General features: G+C 40.6%; 1 protein-coding gene across 6 annotated transcripts in view; it reads left to right on the plus strand.

The window, feature by feature from the left end:
* The first annotated feature begins 3,045 nt into the window (after positions 1-3,045).
* The window catches only part of USP40 (ubiquitin specific peptidase 40), a 43,209-nt gene continuing 28,606 nt past the window's right edge, over positions 3,046-17,648 (plus strand). For 2 of the 6 annotated variants that reach the window (XM_081858022.1, XM_081858024.1), the window contains exons 1-12: positions 3,087-3,107; positions 5,624-5,839; positions 6,919-6,986; positions 8,989-9,102; positions 10,663-10,827; positions 11,509-11,655; positions 12,499-12,642; positions 13,575-13,703; positions 14,335-14,439; positions 14,999-15,106; positions 16,554-16,857; positions 17,422-17,503. In XM_081858022.1, coding sequence (XP_081714148.1) covers positions 5,644-5,839; positions 6,919-6,986; positions 8,989-9,102; positions 10,663-10,827; positions 11,509-11,655; positions 12,499-12,642; positions 13,575-13,703; positions 14,335-14,439; positions 14,999-15,106; positions 16,554-16,857; positions 17,422-17,503 — 1,562 coding nt within the window. In that variant the 5' untranslated portion in view covers positions 3,087-3,107; positions 5,624-5,643. Of the gene's footprint in view, positions 3,108-5,623; positions 5,840-6,918; positions 6,987-8,988; positions 9,103-10,662; positions 10,828-11,508; positions 11,656-12,498; positions 12,643-13,574; positions 13,704-14,334; positions 14,440-14,998; positions 15,107-16,553; positions 16,858-17,421; positions 17,504-17,648 lie in introns of all 6 variants that reach the window. The other 4 variants (XM_081858023.1, XM_081858027.1, XM_081858026.1 and 1 more) reach the window with 3 other exon arrangements.

Consider the following 17,648-nt stretch of genomic DNA (forward strand, 5'->3'; position numbering starts at 1 on the left):
TTCACCCACAACTTAACAAAAATAGCACTGGATACAGCTATATGATCTAGTGTGTGTCTGAACAGCTTCAAACGGAGTTTTTCACTTGTGCTCTAGCTTTAAATCAAGCATCACTCAAGCAGAATGTAAAATGCTGGTTCTATCCCGTGTCTTTTTGCACATGAAAAATGTGTTTGTTTTTTAATTTGAAAGGGAAGAAACAGTATCCTACTATGACAACCTTGTAATGTAATCCACTACTAATACTGCGGGTAGGAGGTGGTCTGGGGTTAAGAGGGAGAGGTTTTCATCTACCCTGTAATGTGTTTCAGGGTGATTTTGTACCTTCAAACACACAGCTACACTTTCCCACAACAGAGTTGTCCTCCATTTACCCACTCATGGGAAACATGTGTGTGAGGGGCGGAGTAAGGTAACATGCAGTCTTGTACTGGCCAATTCAAGGTAGCCTCTTCATGGATATTGAAGTGTCAGCCCCAGACCCATCTCCAACCGGCAGTATTTACATTACAAGGTAGTCAGTCTCTCTTTCAAAATAAAAGTACATTTTTTTCATGTGCAAAAAGACATTAATTAGAAACAGCATTTTAAATACTGCTTCTTAGTCGAAACGCTACCCCAAACTCTTTCTATAATGTTACAAGTTTGTGGGTTCTAGACTCCCCATAGAAGTTAATCAATGCTTGGAGTGTTAAAAACTGGCTGCTAGACACTGGATTTAGCAGTGTTCAAAGACAGCCCAAACCAGCTTCCCATGTGCAGAAAATCTCCTGAGGTGATGGGTCATTAGATAGAAGACAAAGAAAGGTGAGGAGCCCTTAGGAAAGACAAAAAGAAGGGACTCTGGGCCAGATGACAAATGGGAACTAACTCCGAGTTAGTTTGAAAGACAAAGAGCAGAGTTTGAAGCAGAATTGAGTTTAGGATTGGAGTTTGCAGGGTGTGTGACGTAGGGAAAAAATGCCACAAGCTGGAGAGAGGGTCAGAGTCCTGTTTTTGGAGCATGTTTGATTTCTGTTTGAACCCAGGGCTGCAGCTATAGGAGAATCAAGATCCTCTTGGAGTTTTCATGCTGTGAACCTCTCCATCATAGGCTCAGGTTGCATATACAGTGGTACCTCGGGTTACATACGCTTCAGGTTACATACTCTGCTAACCCAGAAATAGTGCTTCAGGTTAAGAACTTTGCTTCAGGATGAGAACAGAAATCGTGCTCCGGTGGCGCGGCAGAAGCAGGAGGCCCCATTAGCTAAAGTGGTGCTTCAGGTTAAGAACAGATTCAGGTTAAGAACGGACCTCCGGAATGCATTCTGGGAAATGATTTATAATGAAATTAAGAAAGTCCTTAAATGGACATTTACTAAGAAACCAGAGGCTTTTCTCCTGGGCATGGTTGGCCAATTGGTGCCAAAGAAGGATAGGATTTTCTTTATGTATGCTACTACTGCAGCAAGAATTCTTCTGGCAAAGTATTGGAAGATGCAAGAACTACCTACTCTGGAAGAATGGCAGACAAAGGTGATTGACTTCATGGGACTGGCAGAGATGACCGGCAGAATTCGTGACCAGGGGAAAGAGGCAGTGGAAGAAGACTGGAAGAAATTTAAAATATATCTTAAAAACTGTTGTAAAATTGAGGAGTGTTAAGATGTCAAGGGGTAAGAAGCAGAGAATTACAGCTGTAACCAACAAATTTATGGGAATTTAATGAAGGGAACTAAATGGATAAATTGACTAAAGGGTTGCTAAAAAAATTCTTTCTAAAATAAGGATGCAGCGAAAGGGAGGTATGGGGAAGTCGATTGAAAGAAGTTACAAGAAAATAAGATTATGAATTTATTTATGTTTGATTTGTTTATGTTTGTTTGTATTTTGTGATGTGTTTGTTTTTTTAATTATGTGTTTTAAAAATTGAATAAAAATTATTATTAAAAACAAAACAAAAAAAAACGGACCTCCGGAATGAATTAAGTACTTACCCAAGGTACCACTGTATGTGTAAATAAACCATGAATCATGAAGACAACACATTTTCCGCTGTTTCATTCCCCCCAAAGAAACCTGGACTCTGGGTAAGCATGCCTGGAATCTTGCACCACTTGGAAATTTGGGTTCTGTATAACAATATGATATGACATTTCTTTATTATTTACACAAGCAACCTCAACATTCTCAAGAATAGTGTGTGTGTGTGTGTGTGTGTGTGTGTTTGTACACACACACACACACACACAAACACTTATTTTTCTGAATCTGGACTCTGACACTCAATCCATGGACAAATGTACTTATTTTAAATACCTAGATATTTGTTTTGTTTTTCTGTTCTGTTTTTGATAGTCTGTTCCAGCTGTTTCTCTAATTTTTAGATCCACTAATTTTTGCAAACCAATAACATGCAAGTCTTGATAACCAATGCAGTAACCAAAATTGTTCAGCAATAAAAGTAAAATATATCAGAGACAGCTAGTATCAATATAACATCCTTTGTCAAGTGAACACCATACATCCATTACAAATTTGCTCTCCCCGCCCCCCCACTTTATTTGCACCTCTACACACAAACACACACCATGTTTAGCTATACCTGGAATAGCTGGAGAAAAGAAAAATAAGGAGCGAAACTTGGGGGGGGGGGGAGGAGGGAAGAAAGCATCCTTACCCCACCAGAAACCTGAACTAGCTTCGTGCCACTTACTAATTTTTTTGCTTCTAGAAATGTATACACCGCTTGATTGTAAAAATAAAACCCTCAGAGCGGCTTGCAAAAAAGCAAAGCAAGGAAATCGAGAAAAAATCACAGCCATACTTTGAAACACACAAAAGTTAAAATACTGAACCAGATAGAATTCCAGTACGTGAACCGGCTAAGCACTTGAAAGAACTACAACTCCCACAAGCCATTGCGGCCGGCTCGGCGGCGCTCGGGCTAGAAGCCCGGTGGAGACTACAGTTCCCAGCAACCTCTGCTGCAGGTTAGAGGAAGCCCAGCGGCCTTGCGGCGGCTTTCGGGCTTCTTCCTCAAGGCGCCGTCGGCTCAAGGCGCCGCGAGAGGGAGGCGGCCGGGCTGGGCCGGTGGCGCTGCCGCCGCCGCTGCTGCTGCTGAGGTGCGCGGCTGCCGCCCCCCCCCTCAAGCGCCCCTGGGCTGCGGGCGGGGGGTGGGCCGGGGGGAGCAGTGCCTTTCGGCCTTTGGGAGGCTGGCCTTGCAGGCCTCGCCACGGGCCTAGTCCTCAGTGAGGTGCTTGCGCCGGGGGCCTGGGCCCCACTTCTTCGGGCGGTGTCTTGTTTGCTTGTCGCTTTTCACGTGACCGAGCATTCGCACGGAGAGGAAACGCGTCCGGGAGCAGAAGAGTCCCGGCCGGGTCCTCCTCCTCCTCCTCCTCCTCCTCCCGGCCCCTTTGCCAACGGGACTAGCTCGCTCCCACAGGCAGCCGGGAATCGGGGCCCTGGCGTCGCCTCTTGCCTTGCCCGGGGAGAGGAGGCGCCTCGGTTTCGCGCAGGGCGGGATGGGGACAGCCCAGCAGGGCAGGGGCGCCAGGGGCGAGGGGGTCAGAGGCAGCTTTCTTCCCCAGTGTTTTGGGGCCTGATACTTGCACGGGGGCCAAAACTGACTCGCGCATGTTGCGCGTGTGAGTAACCCACCTCCAGGCCGCAGAGGGCAGCTGGGCTGGGCGTTAGGCGGGTCCCGATGTGGGGCCTGGAGTGTTTTCACAGGCAGGTGCTGCCCTGGCTTTTCCTTCCCTTCCACCTATGCTGCCTCCCCCCTGCTTCTGTTTCCTGATGGAAAGCTCCAAAACATGTCTTCTCCCACGGAAATCTCCAAAACATGTCTTCTCCCACGGAAATCTCCAAAACATGTCTTCTCCCACTTGGAGCTGCTTGAGTAATAGTGCCACTGTATTCTGCTCTGGTCAGACCTCACCTGGAGTACTGTGTCCAGTTCTGGGCACCACAGTTCAAGAAGGACACGGACAAACTGGAACGTGTCCAGAGGAGGGCAACCAAAATGGTCCAAGGCCTGGAAACGATGCCTTATGAGGAACGGCTAAGGGAGCTGGGCATGTTTAGCCTGGAGAAGAGGAGGTTAAGGGGTGATATGATAGCCATGTTCAAATATATAAAAGGATGTCACATAGAGGAAGGAGAAAGGTTGTTTTCTGCTGCTCCAGAGAAGCGGACACGGAGCAATGGATCCAAACTACAAGAAAGAAGATTCCACCTAAACATTAGGAAGAACTTCCTGACAGTAAGAGCTGTTTGACAGTGGAATTTGCTGCCAAGGAGTGTGGTGGAGTCTCCTTCTTTGGAGGTCTTTAAGCAGAGGCTTGACAACCATATGTCAGGAGTGCTCTGATGGTGTTTCCTGCTTGGCAGGGGGTTGGACTCAATGGCCCTTGTGGTCTCTTCCAACTCTATGATTCTATGAGTTGCTTCACAGTGTGGGTATAAAGGTCTTTCCAGGTACAGTGGACGCTCGGGTTGCGAACGTGATCCAGGCGGGAGGCATGTTCGCAACCCACAGTGTTCACAACCCGCCGTGCCGCGTCTGTGCACTCGCGAGTCATGATTCAGTGTTTCTGCGCATGCGCAAAGCATGATTTAGCACATCTGCACATGTGTGCGCACCGAAACCCAGAAGTAACCCGTTTTGGTACTTCTGGGTTCGGCACGGTGTGCAACTCGAAAACGCGCAACCTGAAGCGTCTGTAACCCGAGGTAGTCCTAAATGGCATATGTAATGTCCTGACAATATATATGCTGGAGGAACCATAGCCAGCTCCCATAGTGGTTCCTCTCTCCTCCCCACAACTGCCACCGAGGGGGCAAATCTAAATAGCCACCATGTCCTGAGGGGGAATGAAAAAGATGCAGTAACAGCTTTTTCTAAACAAGTTAATCCCACCCTGCCATTTCTGTTATAACCTTTTAAAGCAATGCTTATCATTGTAATCACTTTTTGAGGTCTGCCTGAAAAGTACATGAAATAAGTAAATAAAATAAATGGATTTGGATAAATCTGCACTTTAAGTAAAAATAGGTTGGTTAGTGGAGCAGTAAACTTCCTCTTGCCATATGTCAAGATATTACAGATCATCAGTTTACCAGGTATTTCCATATATGCCTTGATAAGTTACTGCTTAGTAAAAATACCAATACATTTATTTCCATATGGGGTGGGCCCATCATATGTAACAAGAGATATGTTGTGTAAACTGGACTAACCACTTTCCTTGACCAGTCATTCTGTCCACTGTTTCTTGATTTTCATTCCATACTTATATCTTTGAAATCTATGCATAATTGTAATTTATCCCCCCCCCCCCATGTTGTGAATGGAGTCATGTCAGAAGGATAGGAGTCTGAAGACTTCCAGCCATGTAAATGGCAATAATTTCCTCCAGTCATTAGCAAACCTCAACAACCTCAACCTCAACCTCAACAAAGACATTCATTCAGTGCTATCGTTGGCTATTTTCAAAGGACAAATATTATCTAAGCATCTTTCTCATGGTTTTAATTGTACTTTAAAATATGGATATTTTTTCAGATAACACCAGTGTAACATAATTGATGAAAATAGAAAGTTCTGTAGTAAAAGATTATTTTATCTTCTTCTTTAAAGGTCTGTGTTATAATTTCACAATGTTTGGAAATTTATTTGATGAAGACTTCTCCTTTTTGTCAAACAATCAATGTGGGAAGCAAAAATCAAAACACAAAGATGCTGAGCTGCTTGTTCCTAGAGAAAGCACCAATTTAAGTGGAATAAAAAATCAGGGTGGAACCTGTTACCTTAATTCACTTCTTCAGACTCTACTATTCACACCAGAATTTAGAGGTACTGTACAGTATTTTTACATTTTAAAATAGCTTTTTCTGAATGCCGTATTTTGTGTTATTTCACACAAAGTAGTTTACCTTACTTTTCTTACTATATAACCTAGGAATGAATGAATAAAAAACTTCCTAAATGTATTTCTAAATGTTGTATTGGATTATAGACCAGAGTATCTAAGGATTGAGTAAAATTCACAATGAAAGATACAAAGGTTGAAAGTAACAAAACAGGCTTGTGTGGCATAATGAAAGTTAACAAATGTATACTCTGAAAAAGTATACAGTAGTTCCTTGGGTTACATACGCTTCAGGTTACAGACTCCGCTAACCCAGAAATAGTGCTTCAGGTTAAGAACTTTGCTTCAGGATAAGAACAGAAATCGGTCAGCAGCAGGAGGCCCCATTAGCTAGAGTGGTGCTTCAGGTTAAGAACAGTTTCAGGTTAAGAATGGCCCTCCGGAATGAATTATGTAAGTACTTAACCCGAGGTACCACTGTATTTGGGTAAGACTGTTGATATTTTTCCAGCATCAAATATTAGGCTAGATGGCTAATTGTTGATCCAGAGCTGTAGCATAGACTTATTTTATTCAGAATTGATTTGAGGTTTTGCCTGTTATTGTAAGTTGGTCATCACCACAGTGCCTGATCCTGAATCCGAATAATATTTCTGTTTCATGCCTGTGTGCCTCAGACTTAGCTTTTCCTTATTAGATCATCTCATCTTTCTGTGGATGAATGGGCAGGGCTCGCTTGCTTCCCACTGTATTAAAATGGTCCTTTTTGTCTGCTTTCTTTGAACAGACATTAAACTCTGCAAGCTCACTATTTTTTTGAAAAGCCAAATTGTGCAAGGACCAACACTGACAACTTCCTCAGAATAAATAAACCTTTTGTCCCATGGGGAATGGACAAAAGCAAAATGGTCATGCTAGCTGGTGCCTATGGAAATTGTGATACAAACCCATTTGGAGGGCAAAGGAGCAAAATGAAGTCTGATTTCTATTTGCACACTTCTTTATAATTGTGGTGTTGGTAGGAGATTTGTTCTCATATTGGTATTTTTCATTTTTGTTGTAGAAGCACTGTTTTCTATAGGCCCTGAAGAACTTGGTTCTTTGGAAGACAACAGTAAGCCTGAATCAAAGGTATTCAATTCTATACTTCAATCAGCTCAAAGGTTTATGACGTTCACTATGTTAGCTTGGGCCACTCATTCGCAGCCTAAACTACATCACAGGATCATCATGAGGATAAAATGGGGAGAAGTCTGTATGCCACCTTGATCTCTTTGGAGGAAAAATGGGGTATAAACGCAATCAATAAATAAAATATTTATGAAGATGACGGATAATGTATTTATAATGCAAAACTGGGGATGCACGCATTACTTCATGTGCTCATTTAATCTGCAAAGCAGGGATTTTCCTGCATAGGTTCTGGTGCAGTGCTTTCAGAATACACGCAGGTCCTGTTGTGCAAACACTCATTACACAAACCTTTAGTTATTTGCACATGAAGAATTTCTACACTAACATCACTACATGAACACCTACTTTAGATATCTGAGCATGTTAAACAGTGAGCAGTTCAGTGTCTAAAAAGATTCTCTGACCAAGTGCATTCTCTGTAGTTGGAGTGACTAATCAATATAAATAATATCAAATCTGTCTTAGCTCTGTGCACTTAAAAGCTGTGAGGCATTATTACCATGCACAGGGGAAAGCCTGGACTGTCCCTTGATATATTCTTAAGAAAAGTAGTTAGGTGAAATTGGGTTTAAGCAAAATTATTTTTATATAGGTGTTTCACATGGAAGAGAGAGCAAGTTTGTTTTCTCCTGCTCTGGAGGGTAGGACTCAAACCAAGGCTTCAAGTTACAAGAAAGGAAGTTACATTAGGAAGAACTTTCTGGTGGTAATAGCTGATCAACAGTGGAACAGAGTCCCTCATGAGGACTCTCCTTCCTTTTAAAGCAGAGGTTGGTTGGATGGCTGTCTGTCATGGGTGCTTTGGTTGAGATTCCTGCATTGCAGGGGGTGGACTAGATGACTCTTGGGGTCCCTTCCAACTCTACAATTCTGTAGTAATGACTTGTAATTGGATACCTCATTTATATTTGTTTGGTTATGTTTGTTACAGGTTATAACAAGTTCTTTACTGATTAGCCAAACCTTTTCTTCATTGAAATGAAAACATTTAAAAAACACTTTGGGGCTAAAAGTTTTCATATGGCTATTGAATAGAGATGGGGAATCTGTGGCGCTCCATATGTTAGGCTTCAACTCCCGTCATACCTGATCACTGGCCAGACTGATGGAAGTTGTAATCCTAACATCTGGAGGACTACAGGTTTCTCACCCTACTATATAATATTCAACTAAACAGATGTAGTAGTTTGCTAAATGCATGATCCAGCCAAAGCTAAGCAGACTTCAGCCTAATTGATATAAATGGAAGAACTGAACTGTACTTAATTCTTTCCCACTGAAATCAGTGTAAGTTAGAAATCTGGTTGAATCATGCCCTAATATTTCTTGAGGGAGCACAGTTAGTTATACCGTAGCCTGCAGAGGTTCATCTTGAAGCAACTTGGAGGAGGGCATTCTTTGTTGTGGCTTCCAGGCTGTGGAGTGAGCTTTCCACTGAAATAGCGCAGGTATCTACTGTGGTGAGCTTCTAATGGGCTGCTTAAAATATATCCATTTACTCAATTTTTGCCTCATCTTTGATTACAGCTGGAAGATTTCTAGCTACTGTAAATGTGATGTTTTGTTTTTATTAGACTTTTTTATTGTACATTGAATTGTTTGGATTGAATTGTGTTTTTGTATACTGACTTGGTATTTAATGAAAGGCAGTACAGTGGTACCTTGGGTTACAAACACTTCGGGTTACAGACTCCGCTAACCCAGAAGTTGTACCTCAGGTTAAGAACTTTGCTTCAGGATGAGAACAAAAATCGCGCACTGGCAGCAGCGGGAGGCCCCATTAGCCAAAATGGCACCTCAGGTTAAGAACGGACCTCCGGAATGAATTAAGTTCATAACCAGAGGTACCACTGTATGTAATTTTTTTAATTTAATAAATATGTTCCTTGAAGGTTAATGGAAAGTCAGCTTCTTAAAGTTTATGATCATTTCTGTTTAGGTTCGAATAATCCCATTACAGCTCCAACGGTTGTTTGCACAACTTCTGCTCCTAGATCAACATGCTGCATCTACAACAGACCTCACTGACAGCTTTGGATGGAATAGTAATGAGGTACAATATAGTATTCATTGATAGCATCACTCGCCCTGAAGGTGGTTTTCCCCGTGTTTCCTTTTCCTTCCAGAAAAAATGGAAATAAAAACGGTATATTTTGTCAAACTACTTTTGTTCAGAGCTTCACTGAAGGTAAATATCAGTTTCCTTCATAAAGGAAGGGAATATGAATATTTATATGGTATCACTACATTTGCCAAATAATTTATTAATAATGTTGACAATTTTTAAAACCTTTAACATTTGCATGAAATCCCTCCGAAGTATTTTACTAGCCTGGCTGACTATATTGTCAGCCATATATTAGCCTACGGTAGGGATGGTCCACAGCTCTGCTTCTCAACCCACACCCCTATAAATCCACCCCGTTCATTATAGTCTCCTGACCCTCAGGAGAGGCTCGGGGTGGCAAGATACTGGGAAGGATCCAACCCTTTGAGGTGGTTCCTCCCTCCTTCCTGGTTAATATTTCATAGGTCTTCAAACTTTAATTTCATTGGTACAGTGGTGCCTCGCAAGACGAAATTAATCCGTTCCGTGAGGCTCTTCGTATAGCGTTTTTTTCGTCTTGCGAAGCCCATTGACAGCTTAGCGGATTAGCGCTATTAGCGACTTTTAGCGGATCAGCTGATAAGCGGCTCAGGGCTTAGGAAAAGGGGGGGGGAAGGGGACAAACCCCGCAGGAACTCGCAAGACATTTTCGTCTTGCGAAGCAAGCCCATAGGGAAATTCGTTTTGCGAAGCGCCTCGAAACAGAAAACCCTTTCGTCTAGCGGGTTTTCCGTCTTGCGAGGCGTTCGTCTTGCGGGGCACCACTGTAGTTTATTAATTTTAATTGGTAGGCATACAAGTTAAGGGCATAATTATTTTTGAAGATTCTTTTGTTTCGGGTATGTTTTTGTAATAGGAAATGAAAGGCAAAATATTAAAATTGTATAATTTCCCAACAATTAGTGGTAGTTCATGACATGTTTGCGCTTTTAAAATGCTTTCATATGTTGCTTTCAATATAGCTTCATCTCGCCTTTGGAACGCATGAAAGGTGCTCAGACAGTTAAAATGGGAATTGTGCTTTAGGCCACAGTTCCATTGCAGACCATACTCTAAGCATAGGAATGGCTAATGTGATGTTCTCCAAATGTTACTAGATTTCACCTCTCATCAGCCCCAACCAGCAAGGCTAATGGCCAAAAGCCAGTGGGAATTGTAGTCCAGCAACACCTGCAAGTCACCACATTGGCTGTCCCTCCTCTAGTAGATATGAGGACATCCCATAATGGGAGTTCATGTTATATAGCTATCAGTTGGAAAGACCACAAAGATTCCAATTTAGTGGGTGTCCCTGACACCAGAAGAACAAACTAAAATGACAGATAAGCAACCACAAAAAAGACACTGCTGGGTTAACATGACATCTGTTGAGCACTGCTGTGGCAAGAGCTTTAGGGACGTTGTAAATTAGGTTAATTTGCATAATTGGATCTTAATTGAAATGAAGAGGAAAACTCTTTTCAAGCAATGTCAATTCTTTTTTAAAAATAATCTCTTATCTTGCAGGAAATGAGACAACATGATGTGCAGGAGTTAAATCGGATTCTATTCAGTGCTTTAGAAACCTCCCTTGTTGGGACCTCTGGTCATAATCTAATAAACCAGCTATACCATGGGACTGTTGTTAATCACATTGTCTGTAAAGAGTGCAAGAATGTCAGTGAGAGACAGGTAATTCCATGGGCAAGTTTCAGAACAGTATTCTGTGCGCTCTCTTGTGTTTACAGTGACAAATTTTTAACCGGGAGTCCTCTGCAGCTTCACATTTAGCAATGCACTCCTGTTAGAAATGTGCAGGTCAAATTTTAGTCAAGTTAAAATTTCTCAATACAGCTATCTATTGTTCAGAACTCAATGTGATTATTAGAATTAGTAATGTTTTTAAAATAAACGTTATGGTACAAATGTAATCTTAGAAACTAGTCCAGTTCTCAACCTTTGCCCAAAATTTCAAAGATCTTTGGGATTGCAATGCAAATCGCAATTGTATATTTTTAACTTTTGCTATGCATAATTGACACAGCTTTTGAGCCAAAATAACCTTACAATAAGCCAAGGTATGAACAAGTCTTTCACCCCACACAGCCCTAGCAAGCAGAAAAACAGGAAAATTTCCATTTAATAGTAGTTTCCCATTTTATCGACACCAGGAAACTGGTTGCCATATTCAGAACAGGCCAGGATAGTAAATCAAGGTTTGAAGTTAGCTTGACTTGTTCTGAACCTGTTAACCATTGTTTCCTGGCATTGGTGGACTCAGGTTGTAGTTTTCTTATGAGCTATACAAATAAGTCCATAATGTCTTTAAAATACATTTTTAAAGGAGGGCTTTCCTCTCTGCTCGGTTCGTAGGAGGATTTCTTGGACCTAACAGTTGCTGTCAAAGATGTATCTGGCTTGGAGGAAGCCTTGTGGAATATGTATGTGGAAGAAGAACATTTTGAGAAAGATAACTTGTATCGATGTGGAGCATGCAATAAATTAGTTGAAGCCACAAAGGTAGTATTTTACAAGTATTGTTTACTCAGATGTTGAGTATATAACATCCTAAAATAAGGCTAATTATCTTCTGCGCAAAATTCATTTAAATGTAAAATCTATTCATTGTGTCATGTGCTTGGATGGTTGCACTCTAGATGATGGAAACTTACTCTTGTTGTAATTGGGAGAAATGGCCAGTGAAATGTTTTGTAATCATGTGCAGAGCTATGGTAATTCTTCCAAGATGCTCAAGTCACCCCTCTTCAAAATGGTGCCCTGGATATGTTTTGGAGGGCTTCAGGTTGGGGAAGGCTGACATAGATCGTGGGAAGGGCAAGTATTCTATTGCATTTCTGAAAGTCCTACTTCCCTTGAAATTTAAAGGAGCTTCATGAAATAAATATATTGCAGAACTATGATCCTCCTGCAAATGTAGGGACTTGGTGCAGACCTGCTTTCAGTTCTTATTGTCGAATATGGATTACTAGAGTGTGAAAATATGAGATGATTTTAACTTTTCCAGAATGTTTAAAATATATTCTCTTGTTAAGTACTTTTAATGATTATGAATAAAATCTGTATGTTTTAATTTATATATATTTGCTTGTATAATTTTACCTTGCAAAATTAGGCTAAGCTGTCTTCTCTTTGGATCCCCCCTGTGTATTTTGTCTTATTCATGGACTATCATTATATTTGTAAAATTTACATTCCACCTTTCCACCCAATTGTACTAGTAGCAATAAGATACAAATAAAAAATGCATTAAAATGGGAATAAAATAAAATAAAAAATAGTAAAACATAGCTTTGGTCACCAAAATATGATCACTTTCCTAAAAACGTTTTACTTATTTTACAGTCTGCTAAACTACGCAAGTTGCCTCCGTTTCTCACAATCTCCCTCTTGAGATTTAACTTCAATTTCGAGAAGTGTGAACGATACAAGGAAATAAGCAGCTATGCATTTCCAATCCGGATAAACCTCAAGCCTTTTTGTGAGCAGGTTGAACTATTTTTATGTGTCTAAATTTTCATCACTTTGAATCATTAATGTTTTATGCTGGGTGATTTGGAGATAATTGCAGAAGCTGTGCTCTTGTTTACTGGTACAATCTTCACTTTATTCTATGTCCAGTTTCTTACTGTAAAGGTTAGAAGAGGTAAATATCTTACTATTGTATCCCTTAGGGCTGCTTGGTCAAACATTTATTTATTGCACTTACACCCCACTCTTTTCTTTAAGGAGCTCAGGGTGTCATACGTGGTTCTCTGTATTTAATCCCTACCACAACTGTCTGAGGTAAAGGTAAAGGGACCCCTGACCATTAGGTCCAGTTGCGGACGACTCTGGGGTTGCAGCGCTCATCTCGCTTTATTGGCCGAGGGAGCTGACGTCATGTGGCCAGCATGACTAAGCCGCTTCTGGCGAACCAGAGCAGCGCACGGAAAAGCCTTTTACCTTCCCACCAGAGTGGTACCTATTTATCTACTTGCACTTCGTGCTTATGAACTGCTAGGTGGGCAGGAGCAGGGACGGAGGAGCAGGAGCTCACCCCGTCGCGGGGATTCAAACCGCCGACCTTTTGATCGGCAAGCCCTAGGCTCTGTGGTTTAACTCACAGTGCCACCCGCATCCCTGTCTGAGATATGTTAGGCAAAAAGACAGTGACTGTGCACAACCGTGCAGGAGTCTAACCTGGAGTAAGTAGGTTGTCCACACCATGGAGGAATGGATGAAAAGAGTTCCTGATGGTGGCTATTTATATTATAAATGTTCAAGTGCCCCAAAACACTCAGCTGTATTGGAATATCCATGTAATGGCCTGTACTTTGATATTTCCAGTTCAATGCATTCTGTTTTTCTTGCTCTGTCTTTGATTGTTTTTACCTCAGTTGTGGAAATAGCTTTTGATTATTGTTGTCTTTTTTTTTAAGACTGAAGTGGATGATTTCAAATACATGTATGAGCTCTTTTCTGTTATAATACACAAAGGTGGCTGTTATGGAGGACATTATCATGTTTACATCAGAGATATTGATGAACTAGGAAACTGGCAGGTGCTAGTAAGTTGATTTCTATATGTGTATACTTTGCAAATAAAGAATTAAGGCATTTTTATATGAACACATACTGGAGTAAATCATCATTCCTCCAAGGAGCTGATGACCACATATATGGGAGTTATCCCATTGTATCTTCATGCCTAAGACTGTTAAATGCAGTTCCTGTCGCAGTGTATAGATGAGTTTCCCCTTTGTTATTTTCTCAGTTACTCTATATAAAGAGACGAGATCATATAAGTTTAGATTTGATTATTTACTTCCCTCCTAAAGCATCTTATGTAATTATTTAGATAAGTATAAATGATTTCTAGTATTTAAAGGTTCTGAGTTCTCTGTATCAGATTTTACATGATTTCAGGACCGAAACTTCATCTCTGAGGCCAGGAATCACATATATGTTGCATTGTAGAGCACAATTTTACATGAAGGTTCAATAGTGAGAATTGGTATTGATATACATTAATAATACATTTAATAAAAAGCATGAAATAATGACAGTTGAGTACTACATGATAATCAGTGGAAGGCAGATAGACTTTTTAAAAATGCTAGCCTTCCTTTGGCATAACAGAATGCACAGCTCTGTCTTTCTAGTTCTTTTTTCTTTTTTGAAGTTATTTTTGATCTCTTGGAGGAGGAAAGCAACATGAATGATGAAGATAAGGATTTGAAAGATATTGAAAATGCAAAAGAGAAGGAAAATCCATTACGAATTTTAAGAAACATCTTATTGGAGGTAGGGTACGCCAGAATACCTTTCATGCTCCTTAATTATATTTAAGCTGATATGTATTTAAACTGTACATTTCAACACTGCTGTTTTAAGTTCAGCTCTGAGACTGAACATTTCAGATTTTTCTTTTTAAATACTGAAGTTCAAGATCTGCTGGAACTTTATGTGTGTTAAAATAATTTTCTTTTTGTGTGTAAAAAAAATATTCTGTGTTACACAAGTTAGCAAAACTGAGAAGCAAACACAAGATTTGTCTTTGAAACAATTTCCCACTTATGTCCTTCAGCCGCTGACTCTTATACATGAACCAAGACAGTCATGGAGTCAGTAGTTGGTACATAAAGAGGAACTTTTTAAAAAGCCACTTTGGTGCTCACAGTTCAGAGGGTGTGTTAAAGGATCTGTTTGTGTTTGGGAGTGATTAGGTGAGCTGTATTATAATGGGGGAAGGGACCATGTCTGGGACCCGATTTGGCCCCTCTGCTAGCACTTGCCTGTCCCATTTTGAGTAATAATTAATTTTAGTGTTTGCAGATCAGTCAACAGTTATCTAATCTTGTAGGAAGAGTCTAAGGAAATTGCTGTGGATCGGTTGGCACAGAAACTTTTGGAGAAAAAAAGTGTGTCCTGGAACAAGAAATACCGTAAACAGCATGGACCAATACGGAAGGTATTTGAAGATAATTCTGTTTTATCTCTGTTGGCTTTAATCCTTTTGCACTTTACAATATGTCTTACACAGTTCAACATAGAAAGTGATACTACCTGAGTTAGTGGTGATTTTCCTGTGGCATGAGTGGCCATCCTGTTGTTTTCCACTTCCCAGCAGGTCTTGCTCCTACGGAGCAGTTGCCAGGACTGAAGGTCCCTGCCTCCCACCCTTTCTCAGGCTCCTCCTCTCCCAGATGTTTCCCAAGCAGACTCAAATTGTGTCTGCACACCTCTGGTTTCTGTTCTGCTCTCCTCATTATTCTCTGTGTTCTTGAAGATCAGGGAGGAGGGGAGTTTGTTGCAGCGGGAAAGTCCCTGGATTCTTCAGCAGCCTCTTGACCCCGCAGCCTCGGTGTCAGCCTCAGTGTCTGAACTGCTCCCTGTCGCCGGCTCTTCCTGCTCACTGAACCCTGTTGCTCCTTCAGCATCCAGCCCCTCCTCCCAATCCTCTCCCTCTGTGTCCCACTACCAATCCTCTGGCTCTGAGCTTTTGTACTTTGGGCTTTCCCTTGGTTCCCCAGCTGGTGCTTCCCACCACCCCTCTGTCTAGCCATTCCCTGACAAATAGGTATGCCAGAAGCATTGATTTTGATTTTTATATAGGGTGGTGTGGTCAAACCAGGAGCATATGCTGCAACACTGAACAAAGATTGTTAGCTCTTAACTTTGCTACCTTTGTTCCTGTGAAGCTGTGATCTATTTTTATATTTTGTTTTTTCTTTAATGGTTGGTTGACCATATTGAGTATTTGATTGACTGATTCTATCAAAGCCTTTCCTCAGATTATGGAAAAGAGACTAAGTACAAACTAATATAACAATGAAGTATACAGAAAATCTCCAAGTTTCCAATGGATCTTACATATGCTTCCCTACATATAAAGAGAAAAAATATATTAAACACATTATCTTCCATTAGTAATGATAGGTAAATAAAAGTTGGGGAAGGCCAATATATGTTAACAGCCCTTTTCTTTGCACCTCATAAATCTTAGGAATTGTTGGGAGATGGAAACTTTGCCTTTGGTTTTGACTAACTAAAAGTTAGCATTAACATCCAAACATGAACAAACTAGGCATAACTATGATTTTTTAAAAAAATTTTTAAAGCCAGCTTCAAATTTGGCTTATGATACTGACTTGTTTTAGTTACTTTAAGCTGCAGCTAATTTTAGATATGGTTAAGGGTGTAACACCAAATACAGTAGCAGAAAACAGAAGAGTGAACTTCTGAAGATACAATGTGAGAGAATAGGTGGGAGCAGCTCATGCAGCCAAATTCAGAAAAATACAGTTCATATCTGAAGGATGTTAATTGATAGTAAGTATAATTAATTGATAGTTGTAACATTTTAAACTGGATTTTAATAAGACCTTTTGTCACCCCCTTTCTCTTTTACCCTTTAGTTTTTGCAGAGTCATTATCCAACATTTCTTCTAAGTTCTGATGAAAGCAAAGTTAAGCTGAATGATCGTCAACTCCATTTTGGATCAGCATCCCAAAGCATCCCTCAGAACCATGAGGTAAAGATGTCATCAGAAAAAGCAACAACAGGTTTACGGGAATATTCATCCGAATCCCATTGGTTTGATTTGAATGACTCCAAAGTCCAGCCAATCAGAGAGCAAGAGATTGAGAAACAGTTTCAGGGGAATGAGAGTGCCTACATGTTGTTCTATCGACAATCCCAAATGACAAGACCATCTGAAGGTACAAAAAGTATAGTGTGTGCTTTGTGTCTTCATATTGCTTTTGGTTATTTCCTCTTTATTAAACAGTCATGAAGTACCAGTTTGTACAAGGCTTAAAAAGACAAAATTTTAGAGACAAATGTTGAAATAACATAGATCAGAATGTTTCACTGACTTCAGTAGCAAAACTTGTTATTAAGTGTTGTGAGGATTGTAGTCTTACCAAAACAGTTGTTGTGTTCTGAACACAACATATCTGAAGAATCTGAAGAAGTGTGCATGCACACGAAAGCTCATACCTAGAACTAACTCAGTTGGTCTTTAAGGTGCTACTGGAAGGAATTTTTTTATTGTGTTCTGAACAGTTAGCTTTAGGGATTTCCATGATCCTTCAGCATCTTTTTTGAGGAATGGAAGTTTTTGAGTGACTTTCTCTTAGTTTGTAGTTTAATAAACTGTAAGCCAGAGGAAGAGTACCCTAGTGATGTAAAAAGGATATGCATGAAAATCTGAATTTCAGCACTTCCTAGCCCTTTTAATATGTGTTTTCAGTTATTCAATTAATCAGTTTATTTTGACACAGCTCGAGGAAACCCAAGATACCGGGTCCCCATCCATCTCTTGAATGAAATGGATGCCGCTAATATCAAACTGCAGAAGAAGAGGTAAGTCAGCTCTGATGACAAACGTGTGGTGTGTAAACAAAATAAAAAATTCCTTCCAGTAGCACCTTAAAGACCAACTAAGTTAGTTCTTGGTATGAGCTTTCGTGTGCATGCGCACTTTCGTGTGCATGCACACGAAAGCTCA

Source organism: Podarcis erhardii (assembly GCF_964252035.2).
Source record: "Podarcis erhardii genome assembly, chromosome: 1".
Lineage (NCBI taxonomy): Eukaryota > Metazoa > Chordata > Lepidosauria > Squamata > Lacertidae > Podarcis > Podarcis erhardii.